Consider the following 25,564-nt stretch of genomic DNA (forward strand, 5'->3'; position numbering starts at 1 on the left):
AGACCAGTTTTTCACTGCTATTCTCCTTTCTCAGGCTACTGTCAGCACCCTCTGCCATTTCTCGGCCTCAGGAGTTACAGGTACTACAGGACATCTACACAAAACCTGCTGCAGCTGACGGTCTAGGACTGAATCACAGCTGAGCCTCTGGAGGAAGGCAAAGCTTGATTTTTTCACACCCTTTGACGCTGACACAGATGTGCAAGGTGTGAGAGACAACACAGGACTCCCCTGATGCCTCCAGGGAGCTCTCCCTCATAAAGGGACCCTAGGTTGGTTTACCCACAGCCTGCACAGCAAGACAGTGTTGTGCAGGTCCTGCAGCATCACCTTTCTTCTTCGTTGTCCCTAAGCAGTGCCCAGTTCCTGTCCTGGACCCTCTGGAACCTGTGCCTTCACTCTTCTGGAGAGGGGAGGAGGATCTGGGAAGGGCTGATGGAGTAGATACCAGAGCGGGACACCTAGTTCTCTGTCCTCTTGCTTCGGGATGGACCGGCTGCTCCCAGGCAGGGACACCGCAGGGTCTCTCCATCCCCCTCCCTCTCTGCTCCAAAGGAAGGACTGACCTGATCAGTGAAAGCAGGACACCAGGTCTGAGCTCCCGCAGACTCATCCCTCCCCTTGCGGAGGACAGGGAGTCCCCCTCTGTTACCGCAGGCTTCCTAGAACAGCATCTGCCAGCAGATGACTGCCAGCAGTTCTGCGTGGGCAAGGCTGAGGGTGTGCCTGTGCAGGAGCCCAAGGGAGGCTAATTCTGGCTATAGGTCAAGCTATCTGCTAATCCACCATCACAGTTTATCAAAGCCGATGCTTTGATCCTTTGCATTCCTGTGTCTATTTCTTAATTGGTTCGGATTGAGGCATGGGAGAGGAAATGTAATTATTAGACTCGGATTCTAACAAGCCCAAAGAAAACAGAGGGTGACAGTCAATGTCATTTGTTTTACGAAGACTTAGATTTTTAAAATACATGTATATTTCTCTAGCCAAGTCCTGAGCCTCTCTTAATCCTGTCCCCAAAGGACAGAGAACTCCAGCAAAATGATCAGAAGGCTGAATGAATGAACTTTAAAAAGCACCAGAAAAGGTAACACTGCTGACTTGCAGCTGACTTTCAGGGCGGAGCTCTGTTCCACAGCCACGGAAGCTGGCTTGTCTGCAGCTTGTCAGCCGTGCCCAGCCTCCCCCGAATATGGGCGGCTTCCCTGTTGAGGCTCTGAGGGGGTTTGCCCAGGATCCAGCAAGAAGCACTGTCCTGGCCGTCCCTGCTTCCCCAGGCAGTCTCAACTCCAAATAAGCATGGACTGAATCAGATCTGTCCAGGCTGCCTGCAATCAGAGTGAGCACTTAATTTTCTACCATCTGAACTCGACCTCAGGCGCTATGGGAAAACTCCACCAGGGTAAAGGTAAGACTATGTTCATGATGGGACTCGCCTTCTGTGGCCCTGATGTTGAAGCAGATAGTATGTGCTCCAATCCACTCACAGACGAATATGCTATGCCAGGCCCAATTTCCAAAGAAGATATGGGCATCTTCCATCAAAACAGGAGTTGCGGTTCTTCAATAACCACGAAGAATCACAGAGGACTGAAAGTCTTGGCTGGTTACCAAAAAATTAGCATATGTGCATATGTGTGAAAGGCTGTGTGTAAGTCAGCCTGACCTAAGCAACTGGCAAGGACAGTACCAGGCAACGGGTCTGGTTAAGTTTTCTGCTGTTAAGGACAGGAATGCAGTTCACCAACTTTCACAGCTGATTCGGCTGCAGTCTTCTGCACCACGTAATGGTCTCAGGGCCCTAGTCTCCAGACTCTGTCTTCTATATCACGTTCACGGCATGTGGTGAAGGAGGGGCAATTGCTGGGGAAAGCGTGTGCTTGGTGGGGAGTCCAGCCCTCGTGCTCGCCTCCCCACAGAACCTTGCTCCATCTCCGTGACAACTCTGAACAGCTCACAAATTCCACTCCACCATAACCGCAGACCCAATTCCCTGCCCTAAAATTATTCTATTCTTCCTAATTCTTTCATTTCTACCTAGTCTAGTCAGCCATCTCAAAAATAAAGGAGTTCTCTTTAGGGCTGCACCTATAGCATATGCAGATTCCCAGGCTAGGGGTTGAATCGGAGCTGCAGCCACCAGCCCACACCACAGCCACAGCAACACCAGATCCTTAACCCAATGAGCAAGGCCAGGGATTGAAGCTGTGTCCCTGTGGATGCTAGTCAGATTTGTTTCCACTAAGCCACAATGGGAACTCCTCAATTTTAACACTTTTATTTGAGAAAATAAACATATATAAAAAGAATTCTCACAAAAAATTAAGAGCTATCACTTTCTTAATCATTGAAACATTTTAGAATAAGTTCAAATATATATCTCACAGAGTTATATATTTGGAAAAGTTTTTTTTCCTGAAGTTAGGGCAAAAACAAAGTAAAAATAAATAAATAAATAAATAAATAAATAAAATAAAGGAGTTCTCTCTAAGTTACAAAGCCATAAATAAAAATAACCCAAAAAGCAGCCAAAAGATGAGGAGCTCTAACTCTAACTTGGCCTGGGGCTGCCATTATCACGGCCACCGCTACTGCCACTCCTTTTTCTTCTGCTATGTTCTTGGTACAAGTGCCCACCCTGACTCACCCCGAGGGCTGATGGTCTATGTTTCTCCACTGAGGCTGAGCACTAGAGGAAGGGCAGAAACCGACTCAGTACAAAACCCTCACACCATCCCATTTCAGTCTGGACTTCACTGCTACTCCCCTGTTTATCTCCTGCCAGTCCCCTAGCAGTGGGCATTAAAATTAACACAATGTTGTGAATCCACTATACTCCAATTAAATAAACCAACCAACCAACCATTCCCAGGCTTCTCCCCTTCCCTCAGACCCTAATTCTGGGAAGCCCCGCCCCCCCATCTGGCTGGTACACATACAACTCGATGACCTTGGATGACTTCATCTTCTCCTTCAGGATTCTCATTCTTTCTTTCCATTTCTTGGCACTGCACCTACTCAACGTCTAGATTTCACTAGGGGAAGCGTGATGATTCCAAAATCCGTGCCTCTGGCCTTGACCTGTGTCTAAATGCCAGCCCCACATTTCCAACTTTCCTCCTGGGAATTCCTTCAGGCATGCCCAGCAAACATGGCATCCAAATGGCCACCCAATTTTAGTTTCTCGTACCACCAATGTCTCAGGTAACAAGCCTCAGAGTCAGGTGAGCACTGCCAAAGAGCACAGAACTTTACAGCTGTCAGGAACTTATGACTTAAGACACCATCTGCAGAAGGATTGGCCAGCATCTTCTACAACAGCAAATATTCCACATGTTGTGGGCTATGGTCTCTGTTGCAACTCTCACCTCTGCCACTGTGACAGGAAAGCAGCTGGAGATAATATGTGGACAAAGGGGTGTGGTTGGGTTCCAATAAAACTATTTAAAGATCGGGGGTAATCAGGGGGTGAGCCCATTGGCAGTAGCTTCCCAACCCCTGATCTCCATCACTCTCCTAATTAGTTTCTTCCTGGTGACTTGATCAGCTATTAGTTTCTCCTTATTATTATTACTCTGGTGTTGAGTGTACACCAATTCCTTTAAAAATTAGTTATTCATTATATCTAGCAACTCATCTTTGACCCAAATATCCCATCACCAGCAGAAAGGTCTGATGGTGAGCTAGTCATAGCCACTGATTTTTCAAGCTGGATTTTGAACACAGTGCCACAGAATTTGCTTTAAAATGATATTTTTCCCTGAGTTTTACCCATTTGTCACCAACATAATAATTTAGAGCACTACTTTTTCAACTAGTAGACAGTTTTTGTCAAATATAATGTTATTTGGAAACTTGTTACACGAAAAAGACAAAGCAGAATGAGTCTATGGGATGTGGTGGGCAGGGAAGAAGCCCGGACACCCATCACCTTAGCTCCCTTCCCTGCACCCCTGCCCTGGCAGCATCCCCGAACACCTCCTCAGTTCTGTGAAACAGCAGGCTTCAGACTTCTCTCATCAATCACTTGTATCATGACAAAGGTTCTGAGGCCCCCATAGCCCACTCGCACTCCGAGTGTTAGCAGATATCCCAAGCTCCAATACACTCTTGGAATGAAGCTCATCATTAATAATAATGGATGCAAATCTGTATTCTAAAGTAGCCTTTTTGACAAGTTAGAATCTTTTGGATTTTTTTCTTCCCTGGCTGTGCCTGCGGCATGTGGAAGTTCCCCGGCCAGGGACTGAACCTGTGTCACAGCAGTGACAACGGCAGATCCTTAATCCGCTGCACCACACAGGAACTCCCTGGACTGACTGATTGTGCAATCTGGCAGGCGTGTCATTGTTTTTACTTTCAAACTGGGTTGATGAGGAATTCTGAACCAGAAGTTTCAGGTCTGTCATTTCTTTGTTTATGTCTGCTTTTAACATATATTAACTCCAATCTCTGCAGTAATCTTTCAAAGCTACTGTTTTTCAGTTTGGTTAAAGCTAGCAAATTTAACCTGTAAATATACTTAACTGGGCACAAGTTCACTCCAATGTGCTGCATTAAGTGGAGAGCAGACAAACTTGTAAGGCGGCCTCAGTCACCCCCACCACACCAGGGGACTTCCCCTCTCTTCTGGGTCATCTCATGTTCTGTGTGACTTATACCCAACGCACAAACAAAGTGAGTGAAAATGCCAGAATCAATCCATATACTGAGAATTAGAGAATTAGTCAGGCTTAGTCTCTTTCTTTATATCTGATAATAACAATAAAGTATAGTTCTCGTCTACATTTGGAGGCTGCCACTGTGAAATTCCATTAGATTTACAGTAAAGGAAAGATCCACTCTGATTAGCGGGAAGGCTTGATGTTTACTTCTTATTCAGTTGTACCTGGTGACCGGGGCCCTGAGCCTGCCATCTGGCCAACACCACAGCAATAACATGAGCATGGCAGACACTCTCTGTAGCCAAGCCGGGCCCTGTCATGATGTTCTTGGATTGAGGGACAGCTAAGGCAAACAGCAATCATCCTAATGGTTACCTGCAAGTCATTTTGTGGGTTCCAGTCTGAATCAAATATGATGCAGGTATCGGCAGCTGTGAGATTGATCCCCAGGCCTCCCGCTCGGGTGCACAGAAGAAAGACAAAGCGGTCTGAGTCTGGCTTACAGAACCGGTCGATGGCTGCCTGGCGCAGGTTTCCCCGTACTCGCCCATCAATTCGCTCATAGGTGTATCTGAGGGGACCCAAACGAACGAAAGCCCAGGTGTTAATCATGACTTCAGTGGAGAACAGGAAACAACGCAGGGAGCTGTTGACGGATGGCCTTATACCCCTCACCTCTAAATATGGACCAAATGCTAGCAGTCTAGACGGAATCCCCCCTCTACATACGCGGCAGGGCGGACACCTAAAACTGCACTGCAAAATATCCCCCCTCTCAAAACAAACAAAAACCAAACCAAAACAAAAAAACCAGCTACAAACTAAGGAAGAGGAGAGGACCTGTAAACAGAAAATATCGACCCCCACTGCCCAGGCAACTTACTCTCAAGTTTTTCCCCGTTTTCTTGCACTGAATCTAATCATAAGACCAGGGAAAAGCAAATAAAAGCCTCAACTATCTACTTTGGGTAAAGCTCATAACACAGAATCAGAGTTCAAATCAGGCTCCATCTATTTTTGAATAAACTGAAAATGGGAAGAAGACTATCCTTACAGGCAGTCTTTCTATGTCTGAGTTGGTCCTTTCCAGCCTAACACTAGTTCCTCAAAAGCTTTAGAGGCAGACAGCAAAACCTCCAAGTTTACAGCTGAATTCAAGGTCTTCTGGACAATACATTTCCAAGCAAGTACGGAGCAATCACAAGAAAGGTTTCTGCGCAGTGCTGGCTTGGTGAGAATCCAGAATTTTTAGAGGAAAATAAAGCGATGAAGCAAAGCTGGATGTCATTAAGAAGACGTACCTCAGTGGACAGTTAAGAAAGAAGGGAGGAAGGCATGACGGAGGAGAAGGTAAAAGAAAAGAGAACAGGAAATGAAACTGCTACAGGAGCCTATCACCATCTGTCCCTCCAATGAGAAAACACAGAAGGTACCTTTATGATGGCAATCCTGTAATTAGCACAGAATTAAATCAGACGACCAATCCGGAAGGCTGCTGAGTCTCATTCCCTCATCTTTGCACGCCCCTCGCCCCACCCCCAACAAAAAACAAATTAATAAGGGGATGTTATCCTGGGCCCAATCTCAACCGAAAAGTGAGCACTGGTTGGTAAAGCAGAAGTAACAGGACCCATGTGAGAAAAGGACCAAGTCACCCTGGACCCCCTAATGGCCAAGAATACAAATCCTGACAAAAACCTCAGCAGCCCAGAATCCGGGAAGTCAGATCTGTAAAAATTCAGATAAACAACTAGTAAGAGCCTAAGGATAGATTCTCTGGAAGATGACTCTGGATGGGGGTGAATCTAGATAATTAAATCTGGCAATATAATCCTGACTTCCTTGAGGAAAAGAAAAATCCACATGAACAAATCACCCAAGGAAACGCAGGCAGGGACACCAGACCAGCTCAGGATCATAAGGGCCATGTACAAAGCCAACAACCAAAGCTGACAAGACTGTCTTGCCTTTCGAAGGCTACAGGGCACCCACACCTGGAACTATTACTGCAGATTTTTCATTTCTTCTTTTCTAATGCAATACATGATACCAAGTGGCAAATAAAACCAGTGGTGGTGACAGGACTGTCATGAAGGCAGACTAAGAAAATTTTGTGTCATAAGCTAAAGGCTAAGGGTCATATGTTGAATTCCATAACACTGCGAAGCAATTAGCTTTAATTGTCATTATTTTTAATAAGAGCCACAGCAATATTAGCAACAAGTTCTTAAGTGTCACACTCTGTGCCAGCCACTGTGATACATGCTATGTATCATCATCACATTCACTTCTCACAATAATCCTACGAGGTAGTTCCCCCTTTTACACCTGAGAAAACCTCAAAAACAAAAGCGAAACAAAAAACCCTCACCAGCAAAAATAATTTGTGCAGTCACCTAGCTGGTAAGTGAGATCCATTTGACTCAAAGTCCACACTCTTAACCAGCTGGCTGTGTGGCCTTCATATCGTACCCTACATTTCAATGCAGTAGAAAGACTTCCCTAAAAACTTAAAAGAGAAAAGTAAAGGTAAATAAGAGACACTGGTAAACCTAGGACACCTGTAACTCTAGTAGGAGGTGAGAACGGAAACGGATCAGTGCACCGAGCATCTGTACTGAGTCATTCCCAGAAGTTTGGCCACATATGTGATGCAGTAGGAGCAGCACAGGATCTGGAGTCATAAGACAGGGTTGAGATTCAATTAAACAATAGCTGCCACCACCCCACCACCACACATGTGAGCAATTAGCGCTGTAGGCACAGGGGACTCAGCATTCTTTGACAAGATACCCCTAAACCGTCAGAGAGGAGCCAGATGCCCATGGATCTGAGTGAGACAGGGAATACGCTTAGTGTTGAGGAGGAGGAGAAACCAATAAATAGCGATGATATAGCTTGGCAACCATCTAGGGAAATAACTCCCATAAAATTAGATAGTGTTTGGCCAGCTATACTAGAACATACTCTGAGAAACCGTGCAGGACGACTGGAATGTCAATCCTCATTTCTAGCACTTACTCGGTTTTGAGGGAGGGCCTTCGAAGAACGCAAAACTAAAATAAAAAGCCAGTGATTTGACAGTGCATTTAAAACTGTTCCTCACTCCCCTCGCTTCTGAGCCAGATCCTCTGGCTATGCCCTCACCCCTGTATGAGGATGGCATGAAATTAAATGGGACCCAAACCAAACTGACAGCAGGTATGGCAACAAGGCTCAAGAACAAAGAAAATCTTGAGGGCTAGTAAGTCTGAATGAGGAAATCAGACATCATGAAATTTTCCACACCAAACGTCAGTGCAGCAATTAACCCTGCGTCAACTGTATTCTGAACAGAATCCCTAGGAGTTGATGTGGTTCACTGAAATGTAGTTCTGAGTCACTGTCAAATATCAACGAGAAGCAGGTGGCACTCTGGAAAACCTCTGGGTGCTTTGGTGGGGAGGGCGGGGGTGAAATGACACGTTTTTGGCACAACAAGATGCTGACCTCACAAGGCCTGAAGGGAAATGAACAAACTTCTCGTCTCCCAGCAATAACCAGCTGGAAAACATAAAGAGTAGGGGAAAAAAATTACATTCACAATCCCCATAAACATATAAAATATTTACAATTAACCCCAATAAGAAATATGCAGGACTTGGCAACATGACTCAAGGAGTCATGTTGGTTTGGTCACCATGTCCCTAACACCCACAGAGGTCCAAGCACAAGGTTGGCATCTTATATTTACTGCATCAACAGTGTATAGAAAAGACCTGAATAAGCAGTACCACGTTCTTCAGCTGCACAAGGATGTCAATCCAACCTGAGGTGCATAAAAGCCAATCAAAATCCCACCAGATGTATGTAAGTACACATAGATAAACACTGATATGTAAATGTGTGTGTACACATACATATCTATCTATCTATCTATCTATCTATCTATATATCTTTTTTTTTCTTGTAGTGAGAACTGGAGTAAGTCAGGGAGAGATTAAAAAGAAATAATTCTCGGAGTTCCCGTCGTGGCGCAGTGGTTAACGAATCCGACTAGGAACCATGAGGTTGCGGGTTCGGTCCCTGCCCTTGCTCAGTGGGTTAACGATCCGGCGTTGCCGTGAGCTGTGGTGTAGGTTGCAGACGCGGCTCGGATCCCACGTGGCTGTGGCTCTGGCGTAGGCCGGTGGCTACAGCTCCGATTCAACCCCTAGCCTGGGAACCTCCATATGCCGCGGGAGTGGCCCAAGAAATAGCAACAACAACAACAAAAGACAAAAAAAAGACAAAAAAAAAAAAAGAAAAGAAATAATTCTCAAGAATTCTGAAGTCCACCTACAATAATATATGAGCAAAGGAACAGAAATATTGATCAGAAGAATAGAAAGGTTACTACATACCCAGCATATGTAATATTTTAGTATATTTTATGGACAGTGTTTTACATGAATGGGAGAAAGATGGACTGCTATTTAATTAACAGAAAATCAGACATATTTGGAAATAAATTAAATTAGACCCCCCCATTATATGCCATTTACCAAAATTATAGAAAGATTGAAGACCAAAATATAAAAAAAAAAAAAGAAAGAAAGAAATCCAGCTTAAGATTATGAGTTAACATGCACACTTCATTCTTTTATCTCCTCAAATGTCTAACAAAATGACAGGAAAAGGAATTTTTTTTTTTTTTTTTTTTTTTGCTTCTTGCTTTTTAGGGCCGCACCCGCAGCATATGGAGGTTCCCAGGCTAGGGGTCCAATCGGAGCTACAGCTGCTGGCCTATGCCACAGCCACAGCAACATCAGATCCGAGTGGCACCTGCAACCTACACCACAGCTCACAGCAATGCTGGATCCTTAACCCACTGAGCGAGGCCAGGGATCAAACCTGCAACCTCACGGTTACTAAGTGGATTCGTTTCCGCTGTGCCATGATGGAAACTCCAAAGGGATTTTTTTTTTTTAAACGCATAATAATGCCCTCCCCCAAGTAAACCTATAAACAGAACAGGAGAAGCCATAATAAGATTCTGGAAGTTGCAAAGTACACCAAGTGGTATCTTATCTGGAGAAACCAGATCCCAGGTGAGAAATAACCTAATTCAGTACAGCAGAATATCCCAAGGGAATTAGGCACTGGTGGCACCAGATACCCCTGAAAATGGGGGTACAAAGAGTCTAAAAACAAGGGAACTTACTAGTTGAGTATTTGTTGAAGTATCTACTAGCCTATAGGCCATTCACCCCTGCCTTGAAAGGATAAAAAATATATACCTGTCTCTACCCTAGGAGATGCCACACAGATAAAGGCAGAGGTACTGTACTAAAAAAGAGAAGAGAGAAGTTCCCGTTGTGACTCAGCGGTAATGAACCCGACTAGTATCCGTGAGAATGCTGGTTCGATCCCTAGGTTCTAACCTCTAGGTAGTGCCTACCATCTGGCAGCCAAAACCAAACATTAGATGAAAGCCTCTGACCTGAAACACAAAGGCTTTGCTTCTGGTGCGGAGGGGCAAGGTCTTAACACACCAAGTCTCCAGGAGATAACCACCACAAAATCTGGGCAAAATACGAAACAAAACAAATGAACAGAAAAACCCACCTGATGACACTCCAGAGTTAAGGAAAACAGGCAGATTTTGGAGAGCACCAGAAAACTGTGGTGGGGATTTCCCCAGAGGGGAAGCCACAGTTATGGCAAAGTTTGAGGGCAGTTATAAATCTTGATAAGAAGCCACTGTTTTTCTGACCAGAAGCACCAAGGGAAGAAATCTGGGGCAACCAGAATTGCCAGAGGGTGAGAGGGGATCTCCAGAAAGTAGAGGCAGAGACGGTGAACCCCAAACTCTGGGTATAACCCTATCTAAGGCTCTTGTTGACCTCTGACTATTCACACATGCTGTGGCACACTTAAAGCAGCCGGAGCTGCCACTGGAGCTGCCACCTATCCTAGACATGGACAATTTGCATTTCGAGTCTCACCTAGTCAACTGCCTCCATATAAAAAGCATTAACATCTTCACAGCAATAAAAAAAAAATCCTGAATTTTCATAACAAAATATTCATAATATCCAGGGGTAACCCAAAATTATGTAATATACAAAGAAAGTGGAAAAATCTGACACATTCTCAAAGGAAAAGACAAGAGATATCAAACCTAAGATATCTTAATTATCAGATGGAACTTTAAAGCAGCTCTTAAAATTATATTCAAGGAAGTAATGTATACAATGAATGAAAAGATAGGAAATCATAGCAGAGAAACAAAACATACTTAGAAGCAAACGGAAATCTTACAACTAAAAAACAATATCTAAAATAAAGCAAGCAGTAGATAGGCTTGATAAGCATGATGGAAATGACAGACAAAAGAGTCAGCAAAACCTGAAGATAAACAAATCAAAAGAAGGGAGAGGAAAAAGGACTAAAAAAACCCCAGAGCCTATGGACTTGTGAGATAATATCTAAAGGTCAAACATACGGGTGATTGGAGTCTCACAGAGAAACAAGAAAACAGAGCAAATGGAAAAAAAAAGAAATCAAGAAATATTGATCAAAAGCTTCCCAAATCTGACAAAGGATGTACATATACAAATTTAAGGTCAGTGAACTCTGCACAAGATGAATTTTACACATCACAGTCAAACTGCAGCAAATCAAAAATTAAAAGAAAATCCTGATAGAGTAAAATAATACTTTTTGTTTGTTTGCTTGCTTGCTTTTTAGGGCTGTACCCACAGCACATGGAGGTTCCCAGGCCAGAGGTCTATTGGAGCTATGGCTGCCAGCCTACACCACAGCCACAGCAAAGCCAGATGTGAGCCTCATCTGCGACCTACAGCACAGCTCACGGCAACACTGGATCCTTAACCGACTGAGTGAGGCCAGGGACTGAACCTGCAACCTCATGGATGCTAGTCAGATTTGTTTCCGCTGTGCCACGGATGAGAACTCCAAAATAACTTATTTTATACAGGGGAAGAGCCACTTAAATGTGAAACGTCTCATCAGAAACCATGGGGACAAGAACACAGTGGAATAACACTTACTTCAGGAGTTTCTGTTGTGGCTCAGCAGTAATGAACCTGACTAGTATCCATGAGGGTGAGGGTTTGATCCCTGGCCTCGCTCAGTGGGTTAAGGAGCTGGCATTGCCATGAGCTGTGGTGTAGGTTATAGACATGGCTCGGATTCTCCACTGCTGTGGCTGTGGTGTAGGCTGGCAGCTACAGCTCCAGTTTGACCCCTAGCCTGGGAACTTCCATATGCCGCAAGTGTGGCCCTAAAAAGACCAAAAAACCCACTCACTTCGAAGTGCTGAAGGGGAGGGGAAGGCAACTCAGAATTCTAATATGAAAGACAGAAACATAAACAAGCAAAAAGAAAAAATTTGATAGAGAAAACAGACACTGTAGGAAGACTGAAAAAAATCTATCATGATTGATCTCAGAAAGAGAAGACACTACACCTGTGTGATAACTGGCTGAGTACTATAAAAACTGAAAAATTACAGAAGAAAACTAGGAAATTAAAAACAATTACATAATGAGAGTCTAGGGGTTAAAGCTGAAAGACAGAGTAAAGGAACTCTACCAGAGGTAGAGCAAAATATAATGAGAGGGGAAGTAGAGAAAAGAGAAAATTACGTGATCAGTCTAGAAGATTTGACATACAAGTAACAGCTGTTCCACAAAGAGAAGGCAAAACAGAAAGAAATAAGGAAGATAAAATACAAAGAAACATAGAAGGAACATAGATTTCAGATGGGAAAGACCTACTCAGCCTCCGGTTCAACAGACAGTATATGAAACCCAGTTCACTGTAAAATTTCACAGCACAGGGACAAAAAGGATCAATCAAAGCTTCTTAAAAAAAAAAAAAAAAATCCTCCCCCCCCCCCCCAACAGACTAGGAATCAGAAGGGCTTTGAACTTCCAAACAATCGTGGAAGCTAGAAGTCAATGGACTAACACCTTCAAAATTTTGTGGGAAAATTTTAACCTAGAATCTCAAACTTCACCAAACTATTGCTCTCGAGAATGAGAGTAAACTGACAAAGTCTCTAAACTTACTTACCCTTCACCTTTTCTCAGAAGCTCCCAGAAGAGGTACATGAGATCCACCAACAAGATTTGATTCAAAAGAGAAGGCAAAAGAAACTTGTCAGTGTGATGAAGGAAGGGAGATCACAGATGGCAACTGGCCAGAGAGGGATAGACAGAAGGTCCCAGGAGAGATGGCTCAGACAGGAAACTGAGGTGCTGGGACCGAACAAGAGGAGATCTAGACAAGAGTAAATTTTGGAGCTGAATTATAATAAGTATATAGAAAAATAGAAAGAAAATATTTTTAGCTTTAGGAAAAATAAAAACTGTACAAGAAAGAAATGATAAACAGCACACTACATGGCTGAGCAGTAACAGCATTTAAATAAGTCATAATGAACCCTGAGGATTAATTTAACCCAAAGTACTACACAGCATGTTGGGAAAATGGACGTCAGGAGTTTCATATGTGGTACTTATGAGGAGCAGTGGAAGAAGGGAATATTCATCTTCTGTAGTAAAGGACAGATAACATTTAAAACTAAAAAAAAAAAAAAAAAAAAAAATTACAACTACTAACATTATTTAGAGATATAACTAGAAATACCAAAAGAAATAGCATAAAGAGTTTAAAGCAAATGTTTCATGCAGGGGGAAACTGGGGGGGTGTGGTGGTAACTGGAAATGCTCTTTTTCAAAGGTCTAATAGTATAATTTGGCTTCTTAAATTATGTGCATGTAAAATTCTGATGAAGATAAAAAAACAAATTAAAAAGAGAAAAGTAATGATGATACTAAGGTCAGAAGACCCTGTTGGATACAGAGGTAGGGTGAAGAAGCCATAAAAGAGTTAAAAGAAAATGCTTAATATTTATATGACTGCAAGGTTGAGAGGTGGGGGAAGCATTTTTAAGCATATTAATTAAAGCATTAAGCCTAAACTTAAGCATAAATAAGCACTTAAGTTTATTTAAAGCTTTTTAAGACTGAGAGATTTGACTATGATCAAATTTAAAAATTCTAAAAATAAGGGAGTTCCCGTTGTGGCGCAGTGGTTAACGAAGCAGACTGGGAACCATGAGGTTGCGGGTTCGATCCCAGGCCTTGCTCAGTGGGTTAAGGATCCGGCGTTGCCGTGAGCTGTGTGGTGTGGGTCGCAGACGCGGCTTGGATCCTACCTTACTGTGATTACAGCAACAGCTCCGATTAGACCCCCAGCCTGGGAACCTCCATATGCTGCGGGAGCGGCTCGAGAAAAGACAACAACGACAACAATAACAAAATCTAAAAATAAAATAAACAAACAAACCCATAGCCATAAAGAAAAAGTCAAAAACAACACTGGGGAAATAGTCACACCGTATTCTTTTTTTTTTTTTTTTTTGTCTTTTTTTGTCTTTTTAGGGTCACACCTATAGCATTTTGAGGGGTCTAATGGAAGCTACAGCTGCCAGCCTACATCACAGCCACAGTAATGCCAGGTAAGAGCCAAGTCTATGACTTACACCACAGCTCATGGCAACACAAGATCCTTAACCCACTGAGAGAGGCCAGGGATCAAACCTGCAACCTCAAGGTTCCTAGTCGGATTCATTTCCGCTGCACCACGGGAATTCCAGTCACACCATATTCTTATGTAAACAAGCAGTTCTTATAATTTAATAAACAAAAAAGCAAAGAGCAACAGAAAATAAAGAACATAAATAAGCAATGCACAAAAAGGAAATACAAACAGCTAGTAAATATGAAATATATTCATTGTCATTCATGATCAGAAATACAAATTAAACTAAAAGGCCATAACTTTGGCTTACTGAATTAGCAAAGACTAAAAGGCAAAAACAGTGTTGTTAAGAGTTTTGGGGAGAAAAGCATTCTCAATACACCATTAAAAGACATGGTAAAAAAAGTCTTTCTATAGGATGTTCTGGAAATACGTATCAAATACTTCTAAAAATGTACATCAGAATTTATCCTTACATAAATCCTTAGAAATATCTGGAAACATTCTCAATGATATGCAAAGTGATATTCAGAGTTCCTTAAAATGCTGAAAAAGTGGAACAACCTTTAAGACAGTATTCATCCAGATCATTAAAATTGTTATAGAAAAATAAAGAAAAAAATTTCATATTAAGTGAAAAGGTGAGTTACAAGGTAGAAAGTAGAATATGATTCCAATTCAAACATATCAACAACAAAGCAAATACATGTATGCACAAAGAACAAAAAAGACGAAAAACATAAACACCTAAGTAGTAATGGGAGTTTTGAGCAGGTGGTGGTATTATCATGTGTCCTTATTTTGAACAGACACTATAATATTTAGATAATTTGAAAAGAAAATGAGCAATAAATGATAAAGAAAAACAGCATATAAGGGAGCTAAATAAAGACATCTATACTTAGCAAAAATCTGTGAATTACACTATTACTCATTTTGGCGGATCTTTAAAAAAACTGCAAACTAGTTGTTACGTATACTTTGAAGAGTGAAATATATCTGTATGAGAAGCAAGTGTCCTGGCAATCATCTATGGTGAATTTATGAAATATGAAATTGCTTTCTAGTTCAGATATATTCCTCAAAGAAAAAAATAATGTAAGTCTTAAGAATTCTTTACCTAAAGATCCCTACTGCAGGGCTCTGAGAAATTCTTTATTGCTTAATCCAATTCTGGAGATTTATGTAATGTTAAATGTCAGCATAACCCATAGTTAAATTGGTCATTTCTTTTAATACTTTTTGTATAAATTACATGTTATAAGTACCAACAGAATCCTCAAGGATCAGGACATTCAACAAAACTGAGATTTGCAATGCTGATTATATAAAAATAAAGATGTCCTTTAAACTTAGCCATGCCTTGGCTAATAGTTTCTATGATCTTAAAAGTCTTTTAGCATTAGGAATAAATTTTAAAAATCCATTTGCCATCTTCAGGTCATTAACATATCCCCATGAATAGAAATGCAAAGCGCAGTGTATAATGTAACAAATGCAATACCCACACAGAAAGCCAATAACCCACATAACCCCCAGGCTCTCACCTGCATGAGGAATGGAACTTAGTTTCAAGGGATTATAGGGGTACAAACAAGAAAATAAATTGGGATGCCATAGCTAGTGTAGAGGATTTGTTGAGAAAGGACATAAAACATCCCTAATTTTTTTTTCCTGGGTGTTATCAGCAACTTGAAATAGTGATGCTTTCCAGAATGTATTTTCTCATCATTAAGGGGGGAAAACAGTAAATATTTTCTTAACCTTATATAATGCTACTCAATTCTGTTTCTTCCAACAAAAGAGAATATAAATAAACATGTAAATTTTCGTTTTTAATCAAAGCAAGGGCTCCAAGAGAGAAAATTCCACTCTATAGAGTTAAACTTGGGTATACTTGGTCATAGAATTTAATTCTGAATTTAAGTAATTCTTTAAAAGAAGATTCCTTTTCTCTATTGTTTAATGCTTTGTTGCTGTTAAAACATCATTTCTGAACGAATCAAAAAGGCATCATAGAAAAGGCACTGCCTGCGGCATTTGATGTACAGCTGTGACACAAGCCTCACCTTCTCTGGATGAGGTAATCTTCCAGGATATCGAGACAGCGCACCATCTGGGAGAAGATGAGAACTTTGTGGCCACCAGCAATCAGCTTAGGGAGCAGCTTATCAATCAGCACGAGCTTCCCCGCTGCTTGAATCATGGCCTGCAGCTGAAAGTCGGGGGCATCGGGGCTGTGGGTTTTCCGGAAGTCTTCCAGAATTTTCTCTTCTGCTCCTGAAAAAGTATGGAACAAAACTATTCCTTGAACAAACACTAAGGTCAAAAGCTACTCCCGGCTTGACAGAACCGAGGACGTGAAGTGTTAGGTCCCGAACCAACAGTCCCATGAAGCAATGTTGCATGTGCCTCCCTGGCCTGTGCCCTCTGCAGAGGGCTCTACAGTCGAGGCAGGGCTGTCCTGACGAGAATGAAGGGGATTTTCTTTCCTGTGAAGTACCTGGATGACTCACGCAAGTAAGGAGACCACCATACTTTAAGAGAAAAATTTTTTTAAGAAAGAAAGAAACCCTCACAGAAAGCTGACAGAAAGATGTACCTCTCAACATAAAAACCAGCCATCAGCAAAATCCAAGCCACATTCTGATTTACGATTTTATCAAAAAAGATTAAAAAAAACCTTTTTCACTTAGTAAACTAATTTATTGGAGAGTTTCAATCTCTTTTATTCAATGAAGTAACACATCTCCCTGCCCCAAAGTGGAAAGTGTGGACTAGACCGCAAGTAGACAAAGGACATCCGTCTCCTGATGGGCAGACTTGGCAGAGGCAGGCTCAAGATGGGGTTCTGTGTGCTCACTGGCTGGGCTGCTGACGCAGATCCATCAACCTCTCTGAACCCTAGTTTGATGCTCTGTAAAAACATCACAACACACACCCTAGCATTTCACGGGAACTCAGTACGCAAGGTCGTGGGCTACTGGGAGGCTGACGTGGGGCCTGCGCTGCCACCGTGTCCCCACTCACCGTTGATCAGGTAGGGGTGGTTACAGCACTTCCTCAGCTCCATCATGGTGTTGATGAGATTGGGCATGTTGTGCTGATTGGCCCCCTTGGTCAGGAAGGAGAAGTTCTTCTCCAGGATGGCGCGGTAGTACTTTTTCTGGATATTAGTCAGCTCTACTTCGATGATCGTCTCTTGTTTGGGAGCAAGGTTCTTTTCCACGTCATCTTTCAGCCGCCGAAGCATCATTGGTTTTAGGATAGACTGCAGTTTCTTCACCTGTCCAGGAAAAATGAGACCTGACTACCTGCCCTGATCTTGAGTCCACAATGGTTACAGGGGATTCCAACCTTCACTACCATCCCTTGAGCATCTAATCACAGTACTGTGGGAGGAGACTAAATGAAAGGTCTTGACTGACTCCTGAACGTGAGGAGCTTGTAACAGAACTGAAACAAAAAAAAAGGGAGCTGGTTTTAATTTGCAAGGAATTTCTGAGAACCTGTGTGGAGACCTTCCAAGATAAAAAGGGAGAAAGATCCAAAGACAGGTCCTCTTCTCCAGGATGGAGAGAACAAACCTCTCTCTAACATGCACACATGTGCAGCAACTACCTGAGCGTATTTACGTCATGTTAGGAGGTATGAATGATATGTTACCGAGGGAAGATGTATATGCTGAAAGAACAAGGGAAGCAGCAGAGGGAATCTGGGGGTGGGCAAAATGGATGAAGGTGGTCAGAAGGTACAAACTTTCAGTCACAAAATAAATACGTCCTGGGGATGTAATAATACACAACAAGCTGACGGTAGTTAATGATACGATATTGTATATTTGAAAGTTGCTAAGAAAGTAAATCATGAGAGCTCTCATCACTAGAAAAAAATATTTATCTGTGTGTGGTGATGGACGTGGTGATCACGTTACAATATACACTACATGTCCTGAATCACTCTGACATACATCGGAAAGCAGTATAATGTTACACGTCATTTACACCTCAATTTAAAATAAAAAGAAGCAGAGGCAATCTGGAGACGGATTCCTCCTACATCTAAATAACATCGGCAACAAACATGGCTGGGGGTAGCAATATGTACAGTTAATGTGGTAAGGGGACACCCCCCCATCATGCAAGCTGTCACTTCAGGGGCGCTCTGAGCCTGGCCGTGTTCTTCGCTATGGTTTGTCTGTTCCTCTCCTAAGAGCCCAGGCCTGGACAGCAGACCTCTCCACACTTGACTGCACCGGCAAGGTGACTTGCTCACTCTCCCAAAGAGAGGGCAGAGAAGGGACTGGACGTCAAGGCACCTGGGTTAACCCTGAGCTGAAACACCATGCCAGTAAGATTAATCCTGATGGGAAAGGGCTGAACATCAAGGTTCAAGTCATAAAGAGCTGCTGAAAAATTTTAAAAGGGGTAGGTTCTGCATAAATAAGTTGTGGGCTTACCCATGCTTCCTGATAAAATATGAAGTGATTTACAGAATTTTCATTTACTCTGGTTTAAAGTATTTGGTGCCATGTTTGTGGTTTTCTCCTAACCAACCCCAATTTTAAATCTAACCCATTTAATGAGCACTTTATTTTACCAACCGTGGTACTTAGGAATGTAATCCCCCAAATGGATACAGAATTCCTATCTAAGAGCCCAAAGAGGGAAGACACAGCTAGGAAATTGTTAAAGACAGGGACAAATGCCAATCTGCCACATGCTGGGTTCAGCCTTTGCCCTTCACTTGGTTCATACCTTGAATCATTTAGAGCTTACTATATGCCAGACACTGTGCTGGTCAATACAACAAACACAACTTTGGAGAAGGTGTGGGCCTTGTCCTCAAGGAGGTCATTGTCTAGGAAGAAGAAAAAATGCATACCACAAAATAAGTGCAATGGGAGAAGAGGATGCATTTCTCATGGTCCAAAAATGGAGAGAAGGCTGGAGCTGGCTTTTGAAAGATCAATAGATACTGCAAATGTCAAGAAGTGGAATTAAGTTTGATTATTCACTGCTCTCAAAGTCTGACTCGCCACAGAAGTAGAAACAAACAGACTGGAACCACAGAGTGTACTCTCAACATCTGTTAGTGAAATTCCCAAACCTTTTCAGTTTCCAAATTCTCTGTCCCAACCTACTCTCACACCATTGCTGGATTAATTTAGCAGAACTAATTATGTCATTGTTGTAGTCAAAGGCTTCCATTGCTTCTCTAATACCTACCAAATTCTTCAACTTGTCTTTTAAGATCTTCCCACAATGTAATACTAAACTCCTCCGGCTTCGTACTACACAATTCATCCATCCTTTTTCCAGCTCAACCAGATGATTCCCTACTACTGAATAAATTCCACTCATTACGATTTTTTTTCCTATGAAAGTAGTCACCATCTCTATCTCCATCTATTGGAAACTGACTCACCCTTAAAAGTCAATTCTCAAATCCTACTCCCTCCCTGAAGTCTTTCCTATTTCCCAGAGTGACCTTCCTCGCCTTTAAAGTCTTCAACTCTATTAATTGATCCTCTTTTGGCATTTAAACTTGTCTGCCTTATCTCTGTAATGTCCAGTTGAGATTTCTACCCGAAGTAGATAAATATGATGCTACCAGGTTTTGAAACAGTCCAATAAGCTAGACTCAGGACTGGATCTCTGAAAACAGGAAATTTAGTTGATTTGGACAAAACTGGACTTACCAACTACTCTAGTATATGTCTGCCGTTTCTTTCCTCACTACCTGTGTATTCTGTTGTACTCAAGAAAAAGAGCCTGGAAACATGCCGCTAATGATGGAGGAGGAAGGATGAAGGATGAGGGAGCAGAGGAGGAGGGAAGCACGCTCCAGAGGCCAGAGCTACGAACAAAACCACTCAACTTCCATATGAAATCAGTGAAGGCAGGAGGCCAGATATAAGGTGTTTTGGGATGTTGATCCATTTATCCTTTGGAGTAACAAGAACTGCTAACAATCAGTTTACCCCTCTCAACACAAACAAATTAAGTAAAGTGGGCAGTGTTCATTTTACCAGGGATGTGAGAGCTCGCTAAATCCTGTCCCCCAGGTGATCGGTTTTCCCCTGGATGGGGAAGGTGATCATCACATTGCCTCCTCAAATCCTCAGGCCCCTAGTTACCTGCTCCTCTGTTTTCAGATCTCCAAACTCCTCCAAGAAAGCAGTCTCTGAGGGAAACTGAGACGGCTCCAGGAAGTTGAGCAGACTGAAGAGCTCCTCCACCGAGTTCTGCAGGGGCGTCCCCGTGAGCAGCACCTTATGTTCCTGCACAGATTCACAGCATGCGATAAGGCCTGAGCCGCCAAAAGGGAGCTCTGGGTAGGAAAATGAAGCCAGGGCATGCCAGGCTCAATCTGGGGCAGTTCTGCTTTGCATTTATGACAAGACAGGGTGACAACATGTCATAGGTATACAGCCAATAAACAGATCAACTTTCCTTTCATATCCCGGAGTCCAGCAGCAACTTCCTGTTAATTAAAGCAACCATTCATTCATTCGATGTGATTGAGCGCCTGCCCACCACACACTGGGCACTGTGCCAAGGCAGTAATGTAAAAGGCCATTGTTTTTGGTACCAGGTCATCCAGGGGCCTGGAAACTGGCCAAAATATCTTATATTTCCAAGTCACAAATCTCATGATATTTAAGATTCCCCTGGGTCCCTCTGGGAATCAATTTGTGGTAAAGGCCAAATTGTTGACCAAGTTCATAACCAAAAAATCTGAGTCCTGCACTATCAGAGCTATCGAGGGCAGAAAGAAAATCTAGGGTCCACAGACTGTGCACAAGTAAGCCGCATGCAGATGGCTAAAGGACCCTTGCTCCACCATGAATGGAAGGGGCCTGTGTTTATTGAAAGAGCTTGCCAGCGCTCACCAGGGCCATGAGCTTCAGGCCCTCCAGAAGCTTGCAGTTCCTATTCTTCAATCTGTGGGCTTCATCAATGATCACACAGCTCCAGTGAATCTTCTTCAGCTCCGGGCAGTCTGCCAGGATCATCTCAAATGTTGTAATGACAACATGGAACTTGAAGACTCCTGACAGGGGGTTTCCCTGAGGATGACACAACCAAAGGCAGAGCTTTATGCGAGGCTCTAGTCCCACTAATGGGTTCCCAGCTAGACCGCAGGAGGCAGTACTACTAAAGCTGTGACCTAGTGAGAAGCCAATAAGCACTGTCTTCCTCATTTGAAAAAAGAGAGACGCTGAGAAGGAAAAAGGGAAGAGACCCAGTTCCATCAATGGAACAAAAGCAAGAGAGCACGTGCCCTCACAGAAGTTAGGCAGAGAGGCAGGACAGAAGGCCGAGCCAGGAAGCTTCTTACTTATTCCTTACCGTGGTGAGGAAACAGATGGGTATTAATTCACACATTGCCAGCCAGGAGTTGGTCTAAATCAGGCATGGCATAAATGCCCAAGGAAATCCTCTTTGCTGCTTTGCAGGTATAATCAATTTACCTTGTAACTTGGGTTCTAACAGAGATTCAATGTCATGATCCTGATTCACCTGGGATAAGTGCTACCAGACAGGACACACCTTTGTCTTTCAGCCTTAGTGTTGCCATCACATTTAAAAAGCAGCTGTGGTCATTAGAGTATAGCTTAAATTTCTTCCAAGCATCTCCTCCTGCTGTCTGTAACACCTCCAGGGAGAGCACTACCTTTGAGTTCATTTAATTTTCACCATACTTAATTACAAAAACCAGTGCTCTGGACAAGCATACAAGCATACTCAGTGAAGTGACTGAACTTAACAAAAACATTTTAAAAAATTCTGTTGTGCTTTTTACAATTTATTTTTTCTTTATCCTTTCCTAACAAGTCTGTTAACCTCCCCTCTCTCCGAATTCCCTGGCTGAGAACTCTTCCTTTGCAGATGAATCCTTCTGCTGACTTTCTTCACTGAGCACATACCAATTCAGGTAAAATCTTCTGCATGTAAAAGCAACTTCATAAGCCAACCAAGAAGCTAAGCCTTCAGTGTCTTAAAAAGAGCCTCTGGTACATGTCAGAGAAGAAAGCATGCCCTATGATTCTGTTTTATCATAAATTAAAGGACCAGGGAGCAGGAAGAAGTCTGTCTCAAGAAACACAGGACTATCGATAAGTCAAGAGAAACCCAAGGCAGGGTATTAAACTCTGGAAGACAAGGGACAGAAAGGCTGTCCTCAACTATGACTTCAGGCTGTCACCGGGCCTCTGGGATGCGTGGCAGGCTCACCTGTGCGTCTCTGTACACCATCTCATACTGCTGGATCATCTGCCTGCTGATCTGGCTGCCGTGGTACACGATGGCGTTCATCTCTGTCCATGTCCGGAACTCCCGCTCCCAGTTGGTGATGGTGGAGAGCGGGGCGATGATGAGGAAAGGGCCGTGGATTCCCCTGAGGAATATTTCTGAAAGGAATGTGATGGACTGGATGGTTTTCCCCAGGCCCATCTCATCAGCCAAAATGCAGTTTTTTCTGCAGAGTAAGAAATACACATAACTCATCATCATTACAGGAGAGAGGCAGAGGTAGGTTATAACGAAAAAGATATTTCAGAAGCATCCCATGGCCTGTAAGGTCATCAGTGAGGCCTCTATCAGCATTTTCCAAAGATGCAACTGAGGCAAGTTTCTATTACCATTATTCATTCCCTGCCTACTTCCAAAACGGAACTATTACCTTCCCTGGTGGTCCAGTGGTTAGGATTCGGCGATCTCCCCAAAAAGGAACTATAGCAACTTGTGAGAAAATATGTGAAATAGATCCATTTAAATATAAACTAAAAACACTAATAATTAAAATGATAGTGAGATGGAGTACCCACTGTGGCCCAGCAGGCAAGAACCTGACGAGTATCCATGAAGACGTGGGTTCGATCCCAGGCCCGCTCAGTGGGTTAATGAACACTGCCACGAGCTGTGGTGTAGGTCACAGAGGTGGCTTGGATGTGGTGTTGCTGTGGCTGTGGTGCCCAGCAGTTGTAGCTCCAACCCGACCCCCAGCCTGGGAACTTCCGTATGCTGCAGGTGTGGTCCTAAAAAAAAAAAAAAAAAGTTACTGAGACAAGGAGAAAAAAATCCTGCCCCAAACCTAGGCCAGTTTCTGTACCTGATGAACTTCACGGAAGCCAAGCAAGAACAGAAACATAAGTTATGTGATTCTCATTGTCTATCACTTGTGTTATCAAAGGACAAATGTTTAACCAAATTCTGTATCAGTAAAAATGCTGGTCTCTTCCGGTGACCCAGAACCCCAGACTGCAGCGAGCTCTGAAGAGGGTAGCCCCTGCCCAGGCCTGCTCCTCACTGTAGGAGGGCAATCCCAGACCTGGAGTGCTTGCAGAGCTCTGCCCTGAGCCACACTGTGAACAAGCAGCAGAGGGAAGGTGGGGACAGGGGTCTCCAGAGTTCCAGCTTGCTGTGTTTTCCACTACATGCTGTCCTTAAAATCAGTACTGGGGGTAATACTCTAGAATGTTTCCTCTAGACTCGGACAGGAACTAAAGCAGAGAGGTGAAAACTGAGTGTGACAAGTCTGGGCCACCCATGCTCATAAACAAGTAGCAGAGCTGGGGGGTAGAATCCATTCCCTTTTAGAGCCAATTTTTCTAGACTTGGAGGTAAACAGTTTCAGGAGTTCCCTGGTAATTCAACGGGTTAAGGATCTGGCTCTGTCACTTCTATGGTGCAGGTTCAATCCCTGGCCCCAGAAATTCCACATGCCACAGGTGTGGCCAAACAACACAAAACAAAACAAAAAAGTTTTTTTTTTTTGCTTTTGCTTTATAGGGCTGCACTCGCGGCATATGGAGGTTCCCAGGCTAGGGGTCTAATCGGAGCTACAGCTGCCAGCCTCCACCAGAGCCACAGCAACTCGGGATCCAAGCTGCGTCTGCAACTTACACCACAGCTCATGGCAACGCCGGATCCTTAAGCCACTGAGTGAGGCCAGGGATGGAACCCGAAACCTCATGGTTCCCAGTCGGATTCGTTAACCACTGAGCCATGATGGGAACTCCAAAACAAAATAGTTTTAAAGGATCTTTTGGATTTTGTTTCATCTAGGTTGAGCCTAACCTTTTGGTTAGAGCGGCAAAGGAAAAAAAGTGCAAAGACGTCTAAAGATCATTCCTCTTGGTTGGAGAAACCAAACCAAATCTGATATTAAAAATAAAGTCCTGGTATGCGTTGTGTGCAAAGTCACCAAACTGCTGTACCCTAACCACTCTGCCGGTGCTACTCCAAGCGGGCCAACCACAATCTCCCTCCAGGCACAAACATTTGGTAGAAAAACCATCCCTGAAGACAAGACTGGTTCTGGTTCCACACCTGTTATACCAGTTAAAAAGAAGCCAGTTCATCCCCTCTAGCTGGTACTCCCGGAGCTGGTTACTGTTCTTATATTCTCGAGACTTCTCAAGTTTCTGCCAGGAGTCTGAAGCAGGGCGCTCCTATGGAGGGAAGCAGAGGGCACAAGACATAGAGAATGATGTTTCAGGCATAAAACGTGGAGAGGAACACAGTGCAACGATGAGGAGGGTGGCAAATCCACCGCCGAACACTGCCCTAGAGCTGGCAGCAAACTGCAGTCACATCTTCTGACTAATGAGCAGGCCCTGTATTTTCTATATTTTCCCAGAGAAAACTAATGACAGCTCTATAGAATTTGCAAGCAATTAACATAGAAGAGAAACAGAGCCACCTAATATCTTGGTAAGTGGTATATTGCTTTACTTAGACTCTTGGAAAAATCACTCCCACTTACACTTTAATTTCCCTACAAGCCGGTATTAGTCAGGTTTTTTTTGTTTTTCTACAGGCAGAATTTCTTTTTGTTATTTGTCTCTGTGCTATCAGCTCAGGAAAGCACAGTGAGTCAAATATTTTGTTCATTAGCTTCCAGAGTCAATACATAAAGCAAAAAACCTGTATAATCAAAGTTGTAAATCCTCAAATTCACCATGAACAAAACAGCAATCTTATTACTTCATTTTCCATATGAAACACCAATTTCAAAATGTAATTGATGTTTATGATGGTTATGGTTATGATAAAACGTCATTTTTATCATCTATTAGGCCCTAATACATCCATGGGGCTATATCCAGAGTCTTCACTGTTCTACCAGATGTCTCATTGCAACAGAAACCACACTTTATACTACAGCTTTATAGCTAATGAAAAATAATTTTTCAAAAATGTCCTGGCCATTTTATCTTAGTATCCTGTTTAAGTATAGAATCAATTTCAAGTTCTCTTAAAATTCTACTGGAATTTCAGCTAAACTGGAGAAATGTTAAATTTTTAGTTTTATATTATTTAGACATAGACTTGATTATTTTGCTTACAGACAAACTG

The 25,564-nt window shown here is 42.9% G+C and overlaps 1 protein-coding gene across 25 annotated transcripts in view; it reads right to left on the reverse strand.

Moving 5' to 3' along the window:
- CHD6 (chromodomain helicase DNA binding protein 6) overlaps positions 1-25,564 on the reverse strand; it is a 216,833-nt gene that overhangs the window by 65,261 nt on the left and 126,008 nt on the right. For 20 of the 25 annotated variants that reach the window (XR_014832359.1, XR_014832360.1, XR_014832358.1 and 17 more), the window contains 7 exons: positions 24,536-24,657; positions 22,439-22,682; positions 21,094-21,270; positions 20,338-20,481; positions 17,229-17,484; positions 16,268-16,478; positions 5,040-5,235 (listed from right to left, as the gene is read on the reverse strand). Coding sequence is in view for 16 of the 25 variants with exons in the window: in XM_085003934.1 (XP_084860060.1) it covers positions 5,040-5,235; positions 16,268-16,478; positions 17,229-17,484; positions 20,338-20,481; positions 21,094-21,270; positions 22,439-22,682; positions 24,536-24,657 (1,350 nt within the window). In the remaining 9 variants the exon portion in view is untranslated. The remainder of the gene's footprint in view (positions 1-5,039; positions 5,236-16,267; positions 16,479-17,228; positions 17,485-20,337; positions 20,482-21,093; positions 21,271-22,438; positions 22,683-24,535; positions 24,658-25,564) is intronic. The other 5 variants (XM_085003939.1, XM_085003935.1, XM_085003937.1 and 2 more) reach the window with 1 other exon arrangement.

This window comes from Sus scrofa, chromosome 17, assembly GCF_054392235.1.
Source record: "Sus scrofa isolate SSC_HxYL_T2T_F1_AM1 chromosome 17, Sscrofa_HxYL_maternal_Yorkshire_Landrace_v2.0, whole genome shotgun sequence".
In the NCBI taxonomy this organism is placed as follows: Eukaryota; Metazoa; Chordata; class Mammalia; order Artiodactyla; family Suidae; genus Sus; species Sus scrofa.